The 20,485-nt window shown below is 41.0% G+C and overlaps 1 protein-coding gene across 2 annotated transcripts in view; it reads right to left on the bottom strand.

The window, feature by feature from the left end:
- The window catches only part of LAMA1 (laminin subunit alpha 1), a 168,552-nt gene that overhangs the window by 88,718 nt on the left and 59,349 nt on the right, over window positions 1-20,485 (bottom strand). For both annotated transcript variants that reach the window (XM_053902399.1, XM_053902400.1), the window contains exons 5-15: window positions 19,749-19,928; window positions 17,151-17,240; window positions 13,602-13,719; window positions 11,592-11,770; window positions 10,810-10,915; window positions 8,425-8,585; window positions 6,630-6,770; window positions 5,253-5,426; window positions 3,125-3,226; window positions 1,720-1,931; window positions 823-934 (exon numbers count right to left, since the gene is read on the bottom strand). In XM_053902399.1, coding sequence (XP_053758374.1) covers window positions 823-934; window positions 1,720-1,931; window positions 3,125-3,226; window positions 5,253-5,426; window positions 6,630-6,770; window positions 8,425-8,585; window positions 10,810-10,915; window positions 11,592-11,770; window positions 13,602-13,719; window positions 17,151-17,240; window positions 19,749-19,928 — 1,575 coding nt within the window. The remainder of the gene's footprint in view (window positions 1-822; window positions 935-1,719; window positions 1,932-3,124; window positions 3,227-5,252; window positions 5,427-6,629; window positions 6,771-8,424; window positions 8,586-10,809; window positions 10,916-11,591; window positions 11,771-13,601; window positions 13,720-17,150; window positions 17,241-19,748; window positions 19,929-20,485) is intronic.

The following is a 20,485-nucleotide window of genomic DNA, read 5'->3' as shown; positions in this document are numbered from 1 at the left end:
TATTTAATTAAATATTTACATCATGAAGCATGGGCCAGCTTTCTTAACTGCAATGTTTATAATTTGATAAACATCCATAAAAACGAATCATAAATACAGTGTTCTCACTTTGTAAAAATGATTGCCAGACAATCACAGCCAATGACAAATGTTCATAATTATAGTCAGTCTTGAACACGGGAGAGGCGGGACCGTGGGGTGGTTAACAGCACAGATGAACTTGAAACCTGATGTGACTACTTCCTAGCTCTTTCCTACAGAAAGAGGTTAGGATGGTGCCAAATACACAGAAAGTTGTCAATACTTATGTCCAAATCGTTTCAAAATATATTTCAAAAAAAAATTTTTAACCAACAGATTACTTTTAGTGATGACTCAAGTGCATTTTCTCACCCTTCATTGTGGGATGGAGCTCACCTAAGTTAACATAGCTGGGGGCCATAAAAAAGTCTCAAAACGGGCCTGGCTTGTCCAGTGCTTTCTAGATTGCATGCTGGTGATTAGCAAACATTCAGATACAATCAAGTTCAGTCCTCCTTAGAAATGCAAAATATGGCATGCAGTTTTCCAGATGACTAAGGCAAGAGGGTAGACTTAATTCGGAGCATTTCCAGGTGCCCCAGAACCCCCCTCTGCAGGCAGCACCAGATTTCTTTAAACATGTGTTTGCTAATATTCCTATAGCCTGTAAAAGTCTGAGCCAAACATGGGGTTTCTAAGTTAAAAACCAAGTGTGGGCCACTGTATTACCTTCAGGGTGCTTTCTTCCCCTTAGGAAAGAACAAAAGGGAGGGGTCAGGAAGGGAATAAGAGAAGCCTTACCTCACAGGAGATCCCTGCATAGCCTTGGGGACATTCGCAGTGTTCCACCTCCGTGGCCAGTGCCAGGTCTATAACGTTAGGGCTGGCTGTGTCCAAAGAGACAGAATCCAACCTACCAATAGATAGGGGTCATCACGTGACTTAGATACCCACCTGCAAATGACATCTAACACCTTGAGGAAGGTGGATTCTTAAAAAAGGCCTGTTCAAGCAAAATGGTGATGTGACTTTTGTAAGTAAAGATTTTCACACCAATATGATTTCTGCAAGCCATCAGTATTCGCTGGAAAGCCTCTGCAACATTTGGTGGAAAGACATGTGATTGCCCAGACAGCTGTGGGAAGGATCTGATGCTGTCCAGTCTGAGCTGAAGTGCTTCACAAAAACGAATCTATTCAATAATCCTATCTTGAATACAGAGATTGTCCTTAAATGTATAATTCCGTGTTTGCTTTAGCTGTAGCCAATGTTTATACTTAGCCTGGCATTGCCAGAAATTGCCCTTCTAGAAGCAGTAAAAAGACTAAGGATGGGAACATTAGCTTAAATAGACAGTAAAATCTAAGACCGTTAACATCAGGAGGGTGAAAACTAGATAGATGCAAGATGGTCCAGCCAATTGTTAACTTGTCAGGAAGTTCTCAGAAAAACACCCTAAACGTTTCTGATCCTGACGTCAAGACTATCTCCTTACTGAGACACACATTTGTCATGGACAACTATTCTTACATCTTCCATAAAATTATAGTAATAAAAATATTTTTACAACAGCTGGTTCCATTAGGTGTGCCCTTAAAATAATCAAGTAAAATATATTATGCTTAAAATGCATAATAACAGATAAACACAAGATTAAAATACCTTCACCAAAACCCTTCCCTCTCTTTCAATACCCACCTGTAAAGAGCCATTTTTGCAGAATTATAGTTGGCTCTGATCAGGAGATGTGTCACATTGGCAAGGACAGTCATCAGTTGGTCACGATCTATCTCCTTTTTGTTATTAAAATCTCGGAAGTTCTCTGGCACAAGTCTGACCACGTTTAAATACTCTTCATAGGGCTGTAATGATAGGCCCTCAGCCTGGGTGCTTAAAGTGAGTCCATTTCCCTAACATTCAAAACAAGAGGAAATATATTTGTAATTCAACTTCACGGCCAAAAAGTAAAAGCAAATTTGTATTCAGCAACATGGCTTTTCATTTGTGCTTAGGTTCTCAGGGTAAACATGTAATTGTGTCTATAGCTCTTGGTCCAGAACAATCAGAGGAAAGGTGTTTCAATGTAGCACCCTCAGAGGGAATCAGACTGTAAATCTAAAGACGGGGTCCTTCCCTGGGATCTCAGAAAAGAAACGGCATATATTCGCCCACAATTTTCCTCAAAGCAATCAAACTGACACACCTAATCTTTTTTTTTAAACTTTTAAAAAATGTTTTCATTTATATTTGAGAGAGAGAGAGAGAGAGACAGTGTGTGAGTGGGGGAGGGGCAGAGAGAGATGGAGTCAGAATCTGAAGCCGCCTCCAGACTGAGCTGTCAGGACAGAGCCCAACGCGGGGCTCGAACCCACAAGCTATGAGATCATGACCTGAGCTGACGCTGGACGCTCAACTGACTGAGCCCAGGCGCCCCATGACACCCATAATCTTTAACTGAAGAGCAAAAGTAGAAAAAGTATGTAAAAATACCTCTAGCTTTCATAAATTGCCACTCACAAAAATGCTTTATGTCACACTGTTCCCACCCCGCGCAGGCTGGACAGGGAGATTTCAGTCATTAAAGGTACAGACTAGAATCTGAAGTGGTTTCGTACCTTTGGGAAAACTACCGGGGAGGCTGAGCTGGGTCTTTTGGTGACGGGGGAGGAGAAGAGTGAGGGGACAGGATTAGGGACAGAGGCTGAGAACAAAAATGGCACCGCATGTCCTGTCCCCACACTGCCAGGTGCTGTCACCTAACCATTCATATGGGGGCCAACGTGGCAGGAGGAGACAGAGGGACTCAAATGGCTGACAAGGCAGTTCCAACATCAAGACAAACACCTGTCTCCCTTTTAAATGTGAAAAGATGTGTCAGCTTCCAGGATCCAGGGAAGAGCTGCGCGTGCTCCCCTGAGGCAGTTCCGGAAATGGACCCAGAGACACTGAGTCTGGTCGTTTCCAGATGAGGCAAAGCACTGCTGAATGGCCACCCGGCCAAGCGCTCCTTGCTACTAGAGCCTCCCTTAGCTACTCGGAGTCACAAAACTGTCACCCAACTAAGCCCTTGAGCTCCACAGCAAAGCAGCGTGAGAGCACCTACCTTGATGATGACATCGGTGTGCGACATGAGGTCGCCATCCACTGTCTCCACTGGAATATCATAGGACACTGTGTACTTCAGGAATCCACCGAAAGCAGTCAGCTGAAACACGTAAGCGAGCGTGAACACCAAGGGCAAATGATCATAGCCCCTCAGCAAGAGGAAGTGGTGGCTAGATCCATCGGGAAACAACCAGGCGACAAGGTGTCCAAGTGGCCACAGTATGTAAGGAGGTTCACATTAAGCCAATGAAAAGAGAGCATATTACAAGAATATTTTGTTTAATTGATATTACCATAAGGCAGGACATAATTTTTTAATGTTTATTTTTGAGAGAGAGAGAGAGGAGGGAGGGACAGAGAGAGAGGGAGACAGAGGATCTGAAGCTTAACAGCAAAGAGCCTGATGCGGGGCTCGAACTCACGAACCACAAGACCATGACCTGAGCTGTCAGATGTGGAACTGACTGAGCCATCTAGGCGTCTCGATGCAGGATATAATGTAAGTGGACAGAAGAAAGATGTACTCCTTCTTAGAGACCCTAAGGTTAATTAGCATAAATAAACTCCTGTGAACCACACAATAGACATGTACTTCACTTAAATCCTCTAGGATTTAGGAGTTAAATCCATGACACTAACCCCAACATTCTGATCTCACCGCCTGATTGTAGGAGAACAATAAGGAACCTGTCTCATCTGCCAGAAGAAAGACAAAAGCTTTATCTTCCTGGTCATAGCCTCTAATGTAAAGTGGAGATTTTCTTTGCGACAGGTATGTTACAACAATATCATGTTCAGAATCTAGTCTTTGCACCACAGAATCGGAGAGGCGATCTTAACAGAAAAAAAGAAATCACTGACTATTGGTAATAAGATCACATAAACAGAGTACATCTTCTAGGATTATAATTTGATGGGAAAAGGAATCATTTTCAAAATAAGCACCACTTAAACCTAAATCTAAGGTAAAACAAGATTTTACTAAAATGTAAGTAAAACTTAGTAAGTAAGTAAAATCTAAGTAAAACTTAGTAAGTAAGTAAAATCTAACTAAAACTTACTAAATCTAAGTAAAACAAAATCTAAAATTAAAATATAACCAACAAATGAAACAGAAGCTTACCAAGCTAAAAAACCTACACTACGATGAAACATACCATTACTTTATTTTTTTATTTAAAGAAGAAAAAATTTTTTAATGTTTATTTATTTTTGAGAGACAGAGATGTGGCACAAGTGGGGGAGGGGCAAAGAGAGAGGGAGACCCAGAATCGAAAGCAGGCTCCGGGCTCTGAGCTGTCAGCACAGAGCCCGACGCGGGGCTCAAACTCACGAACTGTGAGATCATGACCTGAGCTGAAGTCGGCCGCTCAGCCGACTGAGCCACCCAGGCGCCCCAACATACCATGACTTTAAAACAAACTGAACGCGTGGCGAAGGTGAACACAGAGCTCGCGTTACTGAGATGGATTCCACTGAGTATATTCCCAGGTCATCCGAATCTGGGGAGAAGGCGTTATTGGTGAGGAGGAAGGGGACAACAGCATTGAGGGGAGACTTAAGTCACAGCAACCAAATTTCTGCCTCACGGAACCACCATTTTGCATTTTCTTCAAATGGAAAGTACTCTATCTGTCGCTGACTGTGGATGTTAGGCGAGAGACAGTCTGTCCTGACGCTGAAACCGGCAGTGCCCCAGCCTCACAGCGCAGCCCTCCCTGCCTGAGTACCTCCTACGTGCCAGGCTCACTACCGTGCCATGGGGCCAAGGTATGTACAGGGCTAACCAGACAAAGCAGGAATGTGACCGACACTTCACACAGGCCCACGTGATCCAGGGACCCAGAGCAAAGTAGAAAGTCTGTCAGGGGAGGAGGGGACCAGGCTTCCTACAACAGACTGCTTATGACCGATATGGCCGAGTAAAAAGTCCATCTTTTAATGATGTAATAAAGTCAAGTAAGGATAAGCAAGACCATGTGGGTCAGGCAAGTGTAAGTAAATGCTGTGTAATTTTCTGTCAAACCCTCAAGTGACCATAAGACGACTTAAAGTGCCAAGTTACGTTCTTTCTTAACGTGCTTTGAGATCTTTGTCCAAGCTGTTACTTCTGATGATGGCCCTACCTTATTTCCGAGGTAGGCCTCCGGTGCCGACCAGTAATACTCGGAAGTCAGCCTCTGCGTGGCCACCGTGTTGTTGATGCTAATCTGATGACGCCCACCCAGTGCGTCTTGCTGAGATGGGATCTTGCTCGGACTGATCAGGTCGGTGACAAGCCACCCAGACATGTCTTTCACCTTAAAAAAAGATTCAGAATTTAGGAATACGAGATAGAAGTCATCTTAGGTTTCACCCAGAAATCCTCACGGTGAAGAAACAGATCCAGAAAGCTTAGCTAGGGACAGAGCTAACACACTGTGGCCACAGAACCACACGACCCATGACCCTTCTACCTGTCAAAGGGCCGAGAAGACCTGAGAACGAGTCAAACACTCCTCAATCCAGATCAATTATAGCCAGGTAGGTGAGCAAAATTGTCAAGGCCACGGATATATATCTTAGATTAAAAAAAAAAATGGCAAAGACCTTAGTAAATGCATTGAACAAAATGTCTTTTGCTAACTCTGATTTCTTCATCATTGCTTCCTGTTTTTTACCAACAAGCTGAAAAGTATATCAGTATAACCTCCAGATCCTATCCTCCCAATTTGTCACCTACAAAGAGAGGACAAGCCATCGCACCAGCATGGTGGCCACAGGGATTCACCTTCATTCCCAGGTACTGACTGAGATTCCCACTCCCTCCCCTATGTGGTTCCCACTCCTCCTAACCTGCCAGTGACGGAGGGAGGGGAAAGGGAGGGCAAGGAGAGTCAGGGACTAGCAACCCCCAACCCCTCCCTGAATACCAGTCTCCTGAGATGGGCCATGGGGAGGCAAGGTGGTTCCCATGGATGAGCCCTATGCCCTACAGTCCTCCCTAACCCCCAGCCATCACACTGTCCTCCCAAGGCACCACGTGGCATCCCCCTAGGACTTCCCACTCCCAGAACAACTGAGGCTACCTTTCCTCATAATCCCTATGTCACTCACTGTTGTTCCTACCCTCACCAGGTTCTCTGAACTAGAAAATTCTGCATAAGCCCTTGTCCTGATGTGCTTCCTGGCCCGAGACCAGTGTGGAGCAGATGTGGTGAGATCTGACCCCACAACCTGATACATTTCCCCACAGGAGAAATTTAAACGTGATACATTCTACGATACCATAATATCGTATTGTTTGGATAGGGAAATGTATGTAGGAACAAACACATGACCAGGAAAGAAACTTTTGTGACACTTTAGTAGTAAGCTGCCTCTGATCTATGCCAATGTCATTCCAAACTGCCAAGAGGGGTATTACAGGGAAAGGCAGCCTCCATGCTTTAGAACACAGCTCCCAGACAGCTCATTTGAGATGGCTCGATTCTTAAATCCTGGCTCCGGGAAGGTACCCGCACCTGACTGATGGACCAAGAAAGGCTGTCGCAGACATCAGAAACGCCAAAGCAGAAGCACTCCGAGCAGCCCTCGGGGTTTCTCTCCTTCAAGTTATAGAATCCTGGCTTGCAGAGGTCACAATTTTCCCCTTCAACATTTTCCTGCACGTTAGAGAAAAGATTAGCTTTGAAACCACTGTGTTCTAGGTAGATGGAATTAAGTGACATTAACATGACATTAACAAGAAAGGCATTTGGTGATCCAGAGAAACGGGTAAATAAATAGATGCTCAAAGTAAATGTAAAGCCTCATGACGTCATTAATTCCAGGACACATATTTTCAAATAATTACCATTTAATTTTGTAGTCAAGAATGAGGGTCAGGATCTCAGAGCTTGGTCATTATTTTGAAATGGCTTTTTTCGTATGGTTTTGTTTTAAGTCTCCCATTTTTGCTAGTCTTTAAAGAATCTTAAAATCTGAAGAGTGCTATGTAATTGTCTTATTGATAAATGCTCAAGACTATTTTCAGTCACTTATAACATGTGCCTAAGACTCTGATTACATAGGAAGAAGCACATAAGATACAATGGGAAGTCCTACAATTATGGTTATCATGAGGAAATGGATATTAATATCAGATAGCAAAAAAGCTCTACCACCCTGGTACCCAATTAATATGTTTTTATCACTGTCTAATTCCTTTTTTTTAAACTTTATTTTTAACGTTTATTCATTTTTGAGAGACAGAGACAGAGTATGAGTGGAAGAGGGGCAGAGAGAGGGAGACACAGAATCTGAAGCAGGCTCCAGGCTCCGAGCTGTCAGCACACAGCCCAGTGTGGGGCTTGAACTCATGAACCGTGAGATCATGACCTGAGCTGAAGTCAAACACTTAACTGACCGAGCCACCCAGGAACCCCTCCAATCCCTTTTTTTAAAGTTTATTTATTTATTCTGAGAGACAGAGACAGAGAAAGAGTGAAAGAGTGCACCATGAGCAAGCACAAGCAGGGGAGGGCAGAGAAAAGGAGAGAGAGAATTCCAAGCGGGCTCCATGCTGTGTCAGGGCAGAGCCCAACTCAGGGCTCGATCTCACAAACCATGAGATCATGACCTGAGCCAAAATCAAGAAATCGGATGCTTAACTGACTGAGTCACCCAGGTACTCCTGTCCAACTCCTTTTTTAAAATATTTATTTATTTGGAGACAGAGAGAGAGCGAGAGTGGGGTAGGGGCAGAGAGAGGAACAGAGGGAGAATCCCAATCAGACTCTATACTGTCAGCACAGAGCCTGACGTAGGGCTTGAACGCACAAACTGTGAAATCACGACCTGAGCTGAAACCAAGGGTCAGCTTAACTGACTGAGCCATCCAGGCACCCCCTCTGTCCAATTCCTTTTTAAGAGAAATCTACAATAACGTATCTGCCTTTAATTTATGTTCTTATAAATTTAGTATTTACCTGGTTCTCCTCTAAACATTAAGCTGGAAAAGGATGTCATACATGAGGTTAATGGCCCAGGCTTCAGAAATGCAGTATTTGGTTTCATCTTGGAAGTCACAGAAATACCTCTGGACTATGTGGCCATTGCCCAGAAGCCACCAAAAAAAACCCAAACTGGGCGTGCCTATCTAAGTCCGAGGACATGGATGTGACATAACCTCATGCTTGTCAGGAAGGTGCGGGGAAGGAGAGTTCTATTTAAATCTTGCTGCCTTGCTCAAGAACTGATCTTCTGAGCCTGTGGAATGTGTTCCTTTCTTGCACACCTCAAAGGAAACTCAGGGTCACCTTTAACCCCCACACATACCTTGCAGAGACAGGGCTCTGAGCATGGGTCCTCGTTCACACTGCCAGCCCGGCTACACTCACAGCGGACACAGGCTGGGTAAGCCTTATAACCAAATTGGCAGTGATCACATTTTTCTCCTGCGTAGCCTTCCTTGCATGGACATTGACCTGGCCACTTCCCTGGGAAGAAAAGGATAGTGATGGCCCATCAGGAGGGTAAAAAGTAAAGTAGGGGTTGGCAAACTATTTCTGTAAAGGGCCAGACACGAAATATTCCAAACTTTTTGACCAAAGGATTGCTGTTGCAACTACCCAACTCTGCCATGACTGTTCCTTTTTTTTTTTTAACGTTTATTTATTTTTGAGACAGAGAGAGACAGAGCATGAATGGGGGAGGGGCAGAGAGAGAGGGAGACACAGAATCTGAAACAGGCTCCAGGCTCTGAGCTGTCAGCACAGAGCCTGACGCGGGGCTCGAACTCACGGACCGCGAGATCATGACCTGAGCCGAAGTCGGACGCTTAACCGACCGAGCCACCCAGGCGCCCCTCTGCCATGACTGTTTCAAAGCAGCCATGCATAATACATAAACAGATGGGCATCGCTCTGTTCCAATAAAACTTTATATACAAAAACAGGCGGTGTGCCAGCTACGGCACTTGGACCATAGTTTGTCAACCCATGGTTTAAAAAAAGAAAACAGAGATGAGAAACAGAGGCTAGTGAGAAGGTAAAACGGTGCCATGACTTTGGAAAACAGTTCGGTACGTCTTCAAAATATTAAGCAGGGAGTTACTCTATGACCCAGCAATTCCACTCCTAACCTTTTACCTAAGAAAAATGAAAACATACATCCACAAAGAAGTTACACAGGGATGTTTGTAGCAGCATTATTCCTAATAACCAGAAAGTGGAAACAAATGAAATACTCATCAACTGATGAATGGATATATAAAATGTGGTATATAAATGCAATGGAGTAGTATTCAGAAAAGAAAAGGACTAACGTACTGATAGATGCTACAACACGGATAAACCTTGAAAACATTATGCTAAGAAGCCAGTTTCAAAAGACCATATATTGTATGGTTCTATTTATATGAAATGTCCAGAATAGGCAAATTTACAGAGAGAAAGTAGATTAGCGGTTGCCTAGGGCTGCGGTGGAGGGTGCGGAGGGAAATGGGGAATGATTACCAACAGGTAACAGCGATGAAAATGGTCTAATATTAGGCTGCCTTGACGGTTGTAATCATGAATATACCAAACCGACACTTTAAATGGGTGAATTGTATGCTAGTGAAGTGTATCACAATACAACGTTTTGTTTTGTTTTGTTTTGTTTTGTTTTGTTTTGTTTTGTTTTGTTTTGTTTTGAAAGCACAAGACAAATGGTAAAGGGCAGTGAGCAGTATCTCTGCTTTAATGCCAGCTTTGAAACTTTCTAGTTGTGTAACCTCAGCCAAGTTTATTAACTGCTTTGCGCTAGTTTCCTTGCTTATAAAATGCATTAAATAATTTCTGCTATGGTTGAATGCTTAAATGATACATTTTTTAAAATGAGCCCAATCAAGGGTAATTGTCGCTACAATCAACATCACCCTCATTAGCATTAGGTTCCCATCACCAGTCACATGTAGGGATTAATTCAGTTCTGTAAATTACCCTCCACATTTCGGGCCCCACAGTTGGCACATCCTTCCCTGTGGATCGATAGCCATTTTAACTGCTAGTGACTGAGAATTGGATAAGGTCACAGAAATCGTTGAAAAATGCAACCTTTTCAGGAGATTCTGGTATTCGCAAGTCCTTTGCCAGTGTTTGAAACAGAAAGAACACTGACATTTGCAAAGTTAGCAGGAGAATTTGTTTGCTCTGCCAGATGATGTATGCAAAAGCCTTGTGAGTGTCTTCTAAGGACTAAATAGAGGCATTGCTATTTACTGTGTTCCCATTTGGCTTTAAACTGAGCCTTACTTCTTCTCTCATCAAACACGCAATTACCTGCTCAAATGTCATTTCATCACCCAGCGTTGCCCCCTTTACACCTCATCCTCCTCCAATCATGATTCCTAATTTTGCTTTATACCCATAGCCTTCATCCCTACCTGGAGTTACATTACGCATGTACTTGTTTGTCTACCTGTGAGCAGGAATTTTGATCATCATGTTCAAGTACATATTCCTGGGTTCTAAAAACATCGCCTGACACATAGTAAGTGCTTCATAAGTGTTTTGTGAACAGAATAATTGATAGAGGATCATATCATCCAATTGCTATCCAAAGGTAACAGTTCCACCAGGTACAAATCTCACACACACACACACACACACACACACACACACACACACACATACACACACACACAATCAATTCAAGCACAAAAACGAATCAAGTACTTACCTTTGTGTAAGCCAGATTGAGGCTTATCCTTAATACAGACAGAACTGAGGGACCCAAAAGGGTCACATTCACAGGGACGACAAGGGTTGTCATCATAAGGAGATACCTGAAAGGCAGAGTTTGTCCTGGATTATCTCACTAAAAACAATAGCGGTATTAGCAATAATAACAATACCAATGACAAGGGATCGCCTTTTTATTCAAGATGTGACGATCATAATGATTTTGTGTACCCAAGGAGGGTGTGTCTCAGGAAAATAAGGTGAGCTCAAGCCAGAAAGCCCCAAACAGTTTTGTAATGGGACAGGAGGTAATATCATTAGCGGAGTGTCATCCTTTCCCGTGACCATGGCTACGTGGCTGCCCATGCTCTGCTCTCTCTCTCACAGTCATACAGGAGCATCACCCAGACCAGACCGCCACAGGGAGCCAGGTCGTAGCTGCATATCAAGCCAACCAGGGAGGCACAGCCAAGATACAGCTGTGATAGTTCTTGGCTGACTCCACATTCACAGTTAGTGTTACAAAACCAAGATCACACAGCCAGTAGCCCCCCCTCCCCATCCAAGTTAAATAACAAGTGGCCATCCTACTCTGAGCAAGAGAACAGGACAGATCGAGTAGGAAGCTGATGTCTGAAAAACGCTACTGGCATAAAAAGAATATAAATGAAACATCCCAAAAGGAAGTGAGTTTCCAATACTGAAGACGACACTTGGTGAAGTCTCTCTTCCACCTTGACAAGGCAGCGAAATTCAGCTATGGCGAAGAAACACTCTTACGTCGTGTGGTCTGTAATATCCATCGATACAGGTTTCACAGTTGATTCCCATGGTGTTCTGCAGGCAGCTGATGCACACCCCGCCTCCTCTGAACTGTCCCGCGGTATTCAAGCTTCTCCTCTGATTTGCAACATTTCCATCATAGTAACAGTCTTGGGCTTTATTGTGACAATTACACTCTAGGAGAATTTTAACATCTCAATTCATATATTTATTATGTCCTATATAAAGAAAACCCTTCCCTCCCTAAGTTTCCATGACTGCAAATTAAATTAAAATTCCAGAATAGGTCATTTTAATAGGATATGGGAAATCTTATGGAGGACAATGGAAGTAGCTGTCAAAACTATAAACATGCACACCCACCAGACCCCTCACCCTATCTCCCGGGATCGTATCCTGCGGAAGTACTTGGCACTTACGAATGATATATATAGGGCTAATTGCTGCACCACTATTGGTGTTAACAAAAGACTGGTAACACCCAAACTATTCATGGACAGGTAGCTATTTTAATTACGTTGCATCCATTTAATGGAATTCAGTGTTCCTGTTTTTAAAAACAGCATTGAGAGCGAACAATGTGATGGTTCCGAGAGTGGAGGTGGGGGGGGGGGGGGTGAAATAGGTGAAGGGGATTAAGAGCTCACTCATCATGATGAGCACTGAGTAACGTGTAGAATTGTGAATCACTATATTGTACACCTGAAACTAACATAACGCTGTACGTTAATTACACTAGGATTAAAATAAAATAAAATTTATAAATGAGAACAGCATTTCATATTGCACGTATCGTTAAATAGAAAAGCGATGTGGAGAATGGCATGCATCGCATGTCAGGTTCTGTGTCCACACTAGGTTGGGGTAGGAATATGTTAATGTAGGCTTTATTTGCATAAAAATTCCAGGAAGAACACAGTAGGAAATAGTAAAAAGTGGGAAGGATGGGGCACCTGGGTGGCTCGGTCCGTTAAGCGTCCGACTTCAGCTCAGGTTACGATCTCACAGCTCGTGAGTTCGAGCCCCGCATCAGGCTCTGTGCCAACAGCTCAGAGCCTGGAGCCTGCTTGGAATTCTGTGTGTGTGTCTCTCTCTCTGCCCCTCCCCTGCTCATGCTCTGTCTGTCTGTCTCTCTCTCTCTCTCAAGAATAAACATTAAAAAAATTTTTTTAAGTGGGAAGGTTGGAGATGGGGTGGAAGTAATACTTTCCACCACATATTTGTGTATATTGGTAGATGTTGGAACCGTGTGAATAAATTGCCTATTTAAAAATTAAACCCAAAATGGGGTGCCTGGGTGGCTCAGTCGGTTAAGCGTCCGACTTCGGCTCAGGTCACGATCTCACTATCCGCTAGTTCGAGCCCCGCGTCAGGCTCTGGGCTGATGGCTCGGAGCCTGGAGCCTGCTTCCGATTCTGTGTCTCCCTCTCTCTCTGCCCCTCCGCCGTTCATGCTCTGTCTCTCTCTGTCTCAAAAATAAATAAACGTTAAGAAAATAAAAATTAAAATTAAAATTAAGCCCAAATTAAGGGCATCTGGGTGGCTCCATCAGTTAAGAGTCTGACTTCGGCTCAGGTCATGATCTCATGGTTCATGAGTTTGAGTCCCACATCGGGCTTTCTGCTCTCAGCACAGAGCCCACTCTAGATCCTCTGTTCCCTTCTCTCTCTCTGCCCCTCCCCCACTCACACTGTCTCTTTCTCAAAAATAAATAAACATTAAAAAAATTAAACCCAAATTAATAAAGAATAAATTAATATATGGGAAGGGGAACTTTAGATAAAACAGCAAATCCCAAAAGATACACGTAGGCCTTAACACTGAGTTGTATTAAGGTAATATGTAGCTTTGGGAACTATTTGAAGAGTTAAGGAAACGGGTTATGTACTGATTACAAATGTCAGGTCATCATAGAGTTATTAAGCATATTAAGCGTATTAAGCATAGAAGCATAAAGCATATTAAGAAGGAAAACAACGACATTCTTCCAATCCTCAGTGGACTTACTTTCACACGTGTTACCGGAAGAAATGGTGCCGGGCCGCCACGGCTGCTGGTGATATCCCGGACAACACCTATTGCAGCTCTCTCCACAGGTGTTATGTTCACACTGACACTGAAGCTTCTAGAAACAGGGAATACAAAACTGCACCTGAAAATCAACCTGTATATTTTTAACTTTATTTTACAAAGAACTTACCACCGTCAAACATGTAGCATGATGGTACACGAGAGGACATGTGGCTAGATCAGAGCATAGTGGCATCTGATTTTTAGAGAAAAATGTACACCCATGGCCTGGTGACAAACAGAAGCGAGGAGGGATACAAAGCTAAAAATAAAATGGGTCCACGAACACAAAGTTTTCAGAGTAAGATGCACTGATGTTAAGGGTTTGTAAGTTCCTATTAATAATTATCTTGATCTTCATAGTTTTCATCCTCAAAAGAGGATAATCCTATTCAAGAGTCAGAGAATTACAGAGTGGGGTTGGGGAGGGTGTAACAAGCCATTTCATATATGTTGTTGAAGAGAAGACAGGGTGTCAAATTATTCACTTAGTATTATGCTAACATGGGTAAACTTGATTTTCCCTTAATTTAGTACCACAAAAATGGAAGAGGGAGAAAATGGGAGGAGGGAAGCCATTCTTCTAAAAAATATAAGCATAATTTATAACTGTGATGGCTTTTTGCTTGACAGTCTTATAGAGAGAAGAGCTTCAAAATTCATAAGGCCACTGAACTGTATGCTTGTAAATGGTTAAAATGGTAAATTGTATGTTAAGTGTATTTTACCACAAAAAAAAATTCCTAGAAAATACTTAATTACAAGCACATCTTCCAAACAAAAGATAAATAAAATAAATAAAGGGCATCCAAATTGGAAAGGAAGAAGTAAATTTCTCACTATTTGCAGATAACCTGATACCGTATATGGAAAGCCCTAAAAACACCACCAAAAAAATACTAGAACTGATCAATGAATTCATTAAAGTCACAGGATACAAAATCAATGTACAGAAATCTGTTGCATTGCTATACACTAATAATGAAGCAGCCGAAAGGGAAATTAAGAAAACAATCCCACTGGGGCACCTGGGTGATTCAGCAGGTTAAATGTCTGACTCTTGATTTCAGCTCAAATCATAATCTCATGGTTCGTGGAATCGAGTCCTCCTTTGGGCTCTGCACTGACAGAGTGGAGCCTGCTTGGGATTCTCTCTCCCTCTCTCTCTGCCCCTCCCCCACTCATGTGTTTTCTCTCTCTCTCTCTCTCTCTCTCTCTCTCTCTCTAAGTAAATAAACATTTAAAAAAAGAAAACGATCCCATTTACAACTTCACCAAAAACAATAAAATATCTAGGAATAAGCTCAACCAAAGAGGTGAAAGAACTGTCCTCTGAAAACTATAAAATACTGATGAAACAAATTCAAGATGATGCAAAATAATGGAAGGAAATTCCATGCTCATGGATTGGAAGAACAGTTATCAAAATGTCTACACTATCCAAAGACATTTGGGTAGATTTAACACAATCCCTATCAAAATACCAACAGAATTTTTCATAGAATTAGAACAAATAATTCTACAATTTGTATGGAACCACACAAGACCTCAAACAGCCAAAGCAGTCTTGAAAATGAAAAACAAAGCTGGAGGTATCACAATTCCAGATTTCAAGTTACATTGTAAAGTGACAGTAATTAAAACAGTATGGTACTGATATGAAAAATACACACACAGATCAATGGAGTAGACTTAAAAACCAAGAAATAAACCCACAGTTATTTGGTAAATTAATCTTTGACAAAGGAGGAATGAATATACAATAAGAAAAAGACAGTATCTTCAACAAATTGTGTCGAAAAAAGCTACATGCAAAAGAATGAAACTGGACCACTTTCTTACACCATACATATAAACTCAAAATAGATTAAAGACCTAAATGTGAGGCCTGAAACCATAAAAATACTTGAAGAGAGCACAGGCAGTAATTTCTCTGACATGTCTCCTGGGGCAAGGGAAATAAAAGCAAAAATAAACTATTGGGACTAAATCAAAATAAAGTTTCTTCACAGTGAAGGAAACAAACAACAAAACTAAAAGGCAACCTATTGAATGGGAGAAAATATGTACAAATGACATATGCGATAAAGGGTTAGTATCCAAAATATATAAAGACTAATACCACTAACACCCGAAAAACAAATAATCCAATTTAAAAATGGGCAGAAAACATGAACAGACATTTTTCCAAAGAAGAAATCCGGATGGCCAACAGACACATGAAAAGATGCTCCACATCACTCATCATCAGGGAAATGCAAATCAAAACTACAATGAGATATCATCTCACATCTGTCAGAATGGCTAAAATGAATAACACAAGTAACAACAGGCGTTGGGGCGCCCGGGTAGCTCAACTGGTTAAGCATCCGACTTCAACTCAGGTCATGATCTCATGGTTCACGAGCTAGAGCCCTGTGTAGGGTTCTGTGTTGATAGCTCAGAGCCTGGAGCCTGCTTCAGATTTTGTGCCTCCCTCTCTTTCTCTCTGCCCCTCTGCCCCTTGTGCTCTGTTTCTTTCTCTCTTTCTCTCTCTCAAAAATAAAGAAACATTTTTAAAAAACCCAACAGGTGTTTGTGAGGATGTGGAGAAAAAGGAACCCTCTTGCACTGTTGGTGGGAGTGCAAACTGGTGCAGCCACTGTGGAAAACAGTATGGAGTTTCCTCGAAAAGTTAAAAATAGAACTACCCTATGACCCAGTAATTGCACTACTGGGTATTTAGCCCCCAAAAACAAAAACACTAATTCAAAAGGACATGTGCACCCCTGTGTTTATAGCAGCATTATTTACAAAAGCCAAACTATGGAAACAGCCAAGTGTCTATTGATAGATGAATGAATAAAGAAGATATGGTGTATATATACACATTGCATATATATATATATATATATATATATATATATATATATATATATGTAATGGAATATTATTATGCCATAAAAAAGAATGAAATCTTGCTATTTGCAACAACATGGATAGATCTAAAGAGTATAATGCTAAGTGAAATAAGACAGCCAGAAGAAGACAAATACCATATAATCTCGCTTATAGGTAGAATTTCAGAAACAAAACAAATAAGCAAAGGGAATAAAAGAGAGACACAAACCAAGAATCAGACCCTTAATTATAGAGAATGAACTGATGGTTATCAGAGGGAAGGTGGGTGGGGTATAAGAGGATGGGTGAAATAATTGAAAGAGAATAAAGAGTACACTCATCATGATGGGAAAAAAAAAAAAACCACTGCTTCGTGCTGGACATAGTAGGAAAACAAACAAACAAAAAAGAAATATATCCTCCAAACAAAGTGAAATAAAGTTGTGCAAAAAAATTAAACCAGTTAAATTATCTGAATAATCTTTTTTTGCCATGTGATTTTACACCTTTGGACATCTGACTTGAATAAAAAATACAGTAAGGCAAATATTATAGCTATAACTTCTATTTGGAAGTTTTACTACACTGTAAAATACTAGAACTCACCTTTGTAGCTTCATCCCATGGGCAGCTACTGGCATGGCCATAACAAATACACATTCCGCCAACAGAAATGTCTTTGATTGAATAGTAATACTAAGGAAAACGAAAGCGACAAACAAAAATTAAGGCCTCTTCTGTTTCAGTTAAAAGAAAATGTTGGGCTCACCAACAAATAGCTCAGTTGTTATCAGTAACCTAAAAAAATAATTAGATATACATTTTAAATTATATTTCATGTACAAAGAATCCTTGTGTTCAAGTTAAGCAAATAATGTTCAAATGAGTTCATCAACAAAAACCAAAGGCGTCTAAAAGAAATTCTTATACCAAGAAATTCTTGTAACTGCACCTCATACCAGGCAGTCATATTCAAAACTCATACCACTGAAAACCCTAAGAAACATTGCTACGTTGAATACAGCACCATATAACTGAATATAGTACTTGACACAAAGCATAATAACTCATGACCAAGTAGGATTTTCCCCCAAAATGCCACGTTAGTTCAACACACAAAAATCAGTAAATTTAAATCACCATCTTAATAGAATAAAGGAGAAAAAAATCATTTGATCGTTTCAAATAGATTCACAAAAAGCATTTTACAGAATTTAACATCATTCATTAAAAAAACTTGGCAAGCCAGTAGAAGAGAATCTCCTCAACCTAATAAAGGGAATCCAGGAACAACCAAGAGCTTGCAGTGAAAGATTAGGTGGTTTCTTCTTACAATCTGCTCTCACCATTTCCATTCCACATCTATGGGAGGTGCCAGCCAGTTCAATCATGCAAGAAAAAGAACTCAAAAGTGTAAAGAATGTATAGTAAGACCCAACACTCATTATTTGTAGATGATATTATTGTGTACTTAGGAAAAAAATCTAAAACAAACAAACAAAAAAAAACTACTAGAAATAATATGTGACTTTAGCAATGTCTTAATATGAAAATTAATAAAAATGGACTGTATTTCTATACACTAGCGATGAACAAATGGAAAATAAAATTTAGAAAGCCATCTATGAAGACTAACATGCAAAAATGTGTAATTCTTAAGAATAAATTGAATAATAGATGTACAAATAAACAAATAATAAAACATTGCCGAGAGGAACTACAGAAGACTTAGCTAAGTGGACAGTTATAACATGTTTACGGATCAGATGATCCAAAATTGTCAAAATGTCTTCCAAAACCCTTCCCAAACTCATCTATGAAACCAGTGAAATCCTAATGAAAATCTTAGCAGGATTTCTTTTGACAACAATGAACAAACTGATTCCAAAATTTACAAGGAAACACAGTCAACCTAGGATAGCGAAAAATATTTAAAAAATAATTCACTAGGGCTATTATAGTACCTGACTTCAAGACTTACTCTAAAAAACTATGGAAAGAAAGTTTATTATTAGCCTAAAGACAGACAAATAGATCAATAAGCCAGCATGGAGTGCAGATATAGAAGTAGATAATAGTAAAGTCAAATAATTTTCAACAAGGCACCAAAACAATTTAATGGAGGAAAGTATTTTCAACAAATGGCGCTGGAATAATTGTATGTATAGGCGGGGAAACAAAGAGCCTTGACCTCTACCTCACACCAAACACAGACATTCATTTGAAATGACAATAGATGTAAAAGTTAAAACTATAAAGCTACTAGACAGAACACAGGGTAATATCTTGGCAAACCCGGAATAAAAAACTATTTTTCAGAAAGGACACAGAAAGCATTAGGCATAACGTTAAAAATGGTAAATTCGACTTCATCAAAATTAAAACCTCTTAAATGTCATGGGAAAGCGAACAAGCAAGCTCCAGACAGAGAAGATATTTGCAGTGTAGACATCTGACAAAGGACTGGTATACAAAATATATAAAGGTCTTTTATAGCTCCCTAATAAGGGGACGAAATGATTTGATCAGATACTAATAAGCACCTGTTCAACATGTGTGGTCAGGGAAATCCAAATTAACATCACAAGGAACTGCCACCATATGCACATCAGAATGGCTGACGTGGAAATGGATGACAACCCACATCTGTGACAGCGTGTCGTGCGACAGAACTCTCACACGTTGCTGGTCTGCAAAATGGTACAACTTTCCAGAAGGCTTAGCAACTTCTTAATACTAAACACACAGCTACCCTGTAACTCAGTAATTCCACTCCTCATTTATCCAAGGGATTTGAAAATGCTTGTCCATACAAACCTTGTACGTTTTCTGTAACTTAAAATCTGTACCTCCCCTTGAATATAAATTATAACTCAAATTTTAAAATTTCCTTTTAAGTGGAAACAACAACAACATCTTGCTGAAGACCACACGTGGAGCCAGAGCAGAATGTGAGAAACAAATACAACATTCGTTAAATTATGGCATTATGGGATGGGGGGAGGGGGCTTGAGGACACGAGGTCAGAACCATCCCCCAGCTTAGAGGTGGCACGTTAAACAAAGCATATATAATGATCCTCAGCGAAATAAGGGGGAAAAAAAAGGCCAATTTGCAAGGAAAAGGCCAACCAAAAAGAAAAGTCTATTTCTCTTAAACAAAATAAGCTTTTCACAAGGGGCAGGAGCCCTGCCATAGACTTACTCGTCTTGTAACGATGGGATCGAGGTCTTTAGGGTCTCGGTGGCTGAGGGTCATAAGATCGGCATTGAGGGTTCTGATACGCTGTAAGCGAAGGCGGATATATCGTGCAGAAGTAAACTCCAACAGCTTGGGTGAGAGATCATCAGCGCTCGGTCTGCCGTTGATTAGCGACGTATGAATCTAAATATAAAGACATCAAAATAAACAAATGTCAACTTTAACCATGCAAAAATATAGCCCTGATTGTTTACCCTGAAGATGTAATCTTTACTGATACTATCTAAAATCAAACTAACCAACTAGATTCTTGTAGAAATCCAGCATTCGTTAATTACTACCTGTGAACTACCATGCTCACAAAACATCTTCAAGGAATTTCACGTTATGAATTCCAGCATCTCAGCGATTGCCGGAAGACTTAACGGAACCCCTTCTCCCAGGGTGGTGAGGGTATTTTAACATGTTTCATTAGGCTATGACTTCTCTGAAACAAAGTCTAAGTGCCAGGAACAGACTGGGAGAGTGAGAGAGTGAGAGTTTCTCTGTTAATCTCTGCTCTTGAAACGAGGCAGGCTTGCTGCCGAGTTCCTGCTGTGAAGAGTGCTCAGGAGGGGGTTCGTAGTTTTATCTCATCAAGCCAGGTGCCACTAAAGAACGGTGTGTTTTTTATTACACTCTGACTCTAATGAAGTGTGTACGGTCTGGGTGTGGTGAGCACTGAGCTGAAATACTTTGTG

This window comes from Panthera pardus, unplaced genomic scaffold (genome assembly GCF_024362965.1).
Source record: "Panthera pardus isolate Hobbes unplaced genomic scaffold, ASM2436296v1 HiC_scaffold_15, whole genome shotgun sequence".
Classification (NCBI taxonomy): Eukaryota; Metazoa; Chordata; class Mammalia; order Carnivora; family Felidae; genus Panthera; species Panthera pardus.
This window is presented reverse-complemented; position numbering and strand designations above follow the sequence as displayed.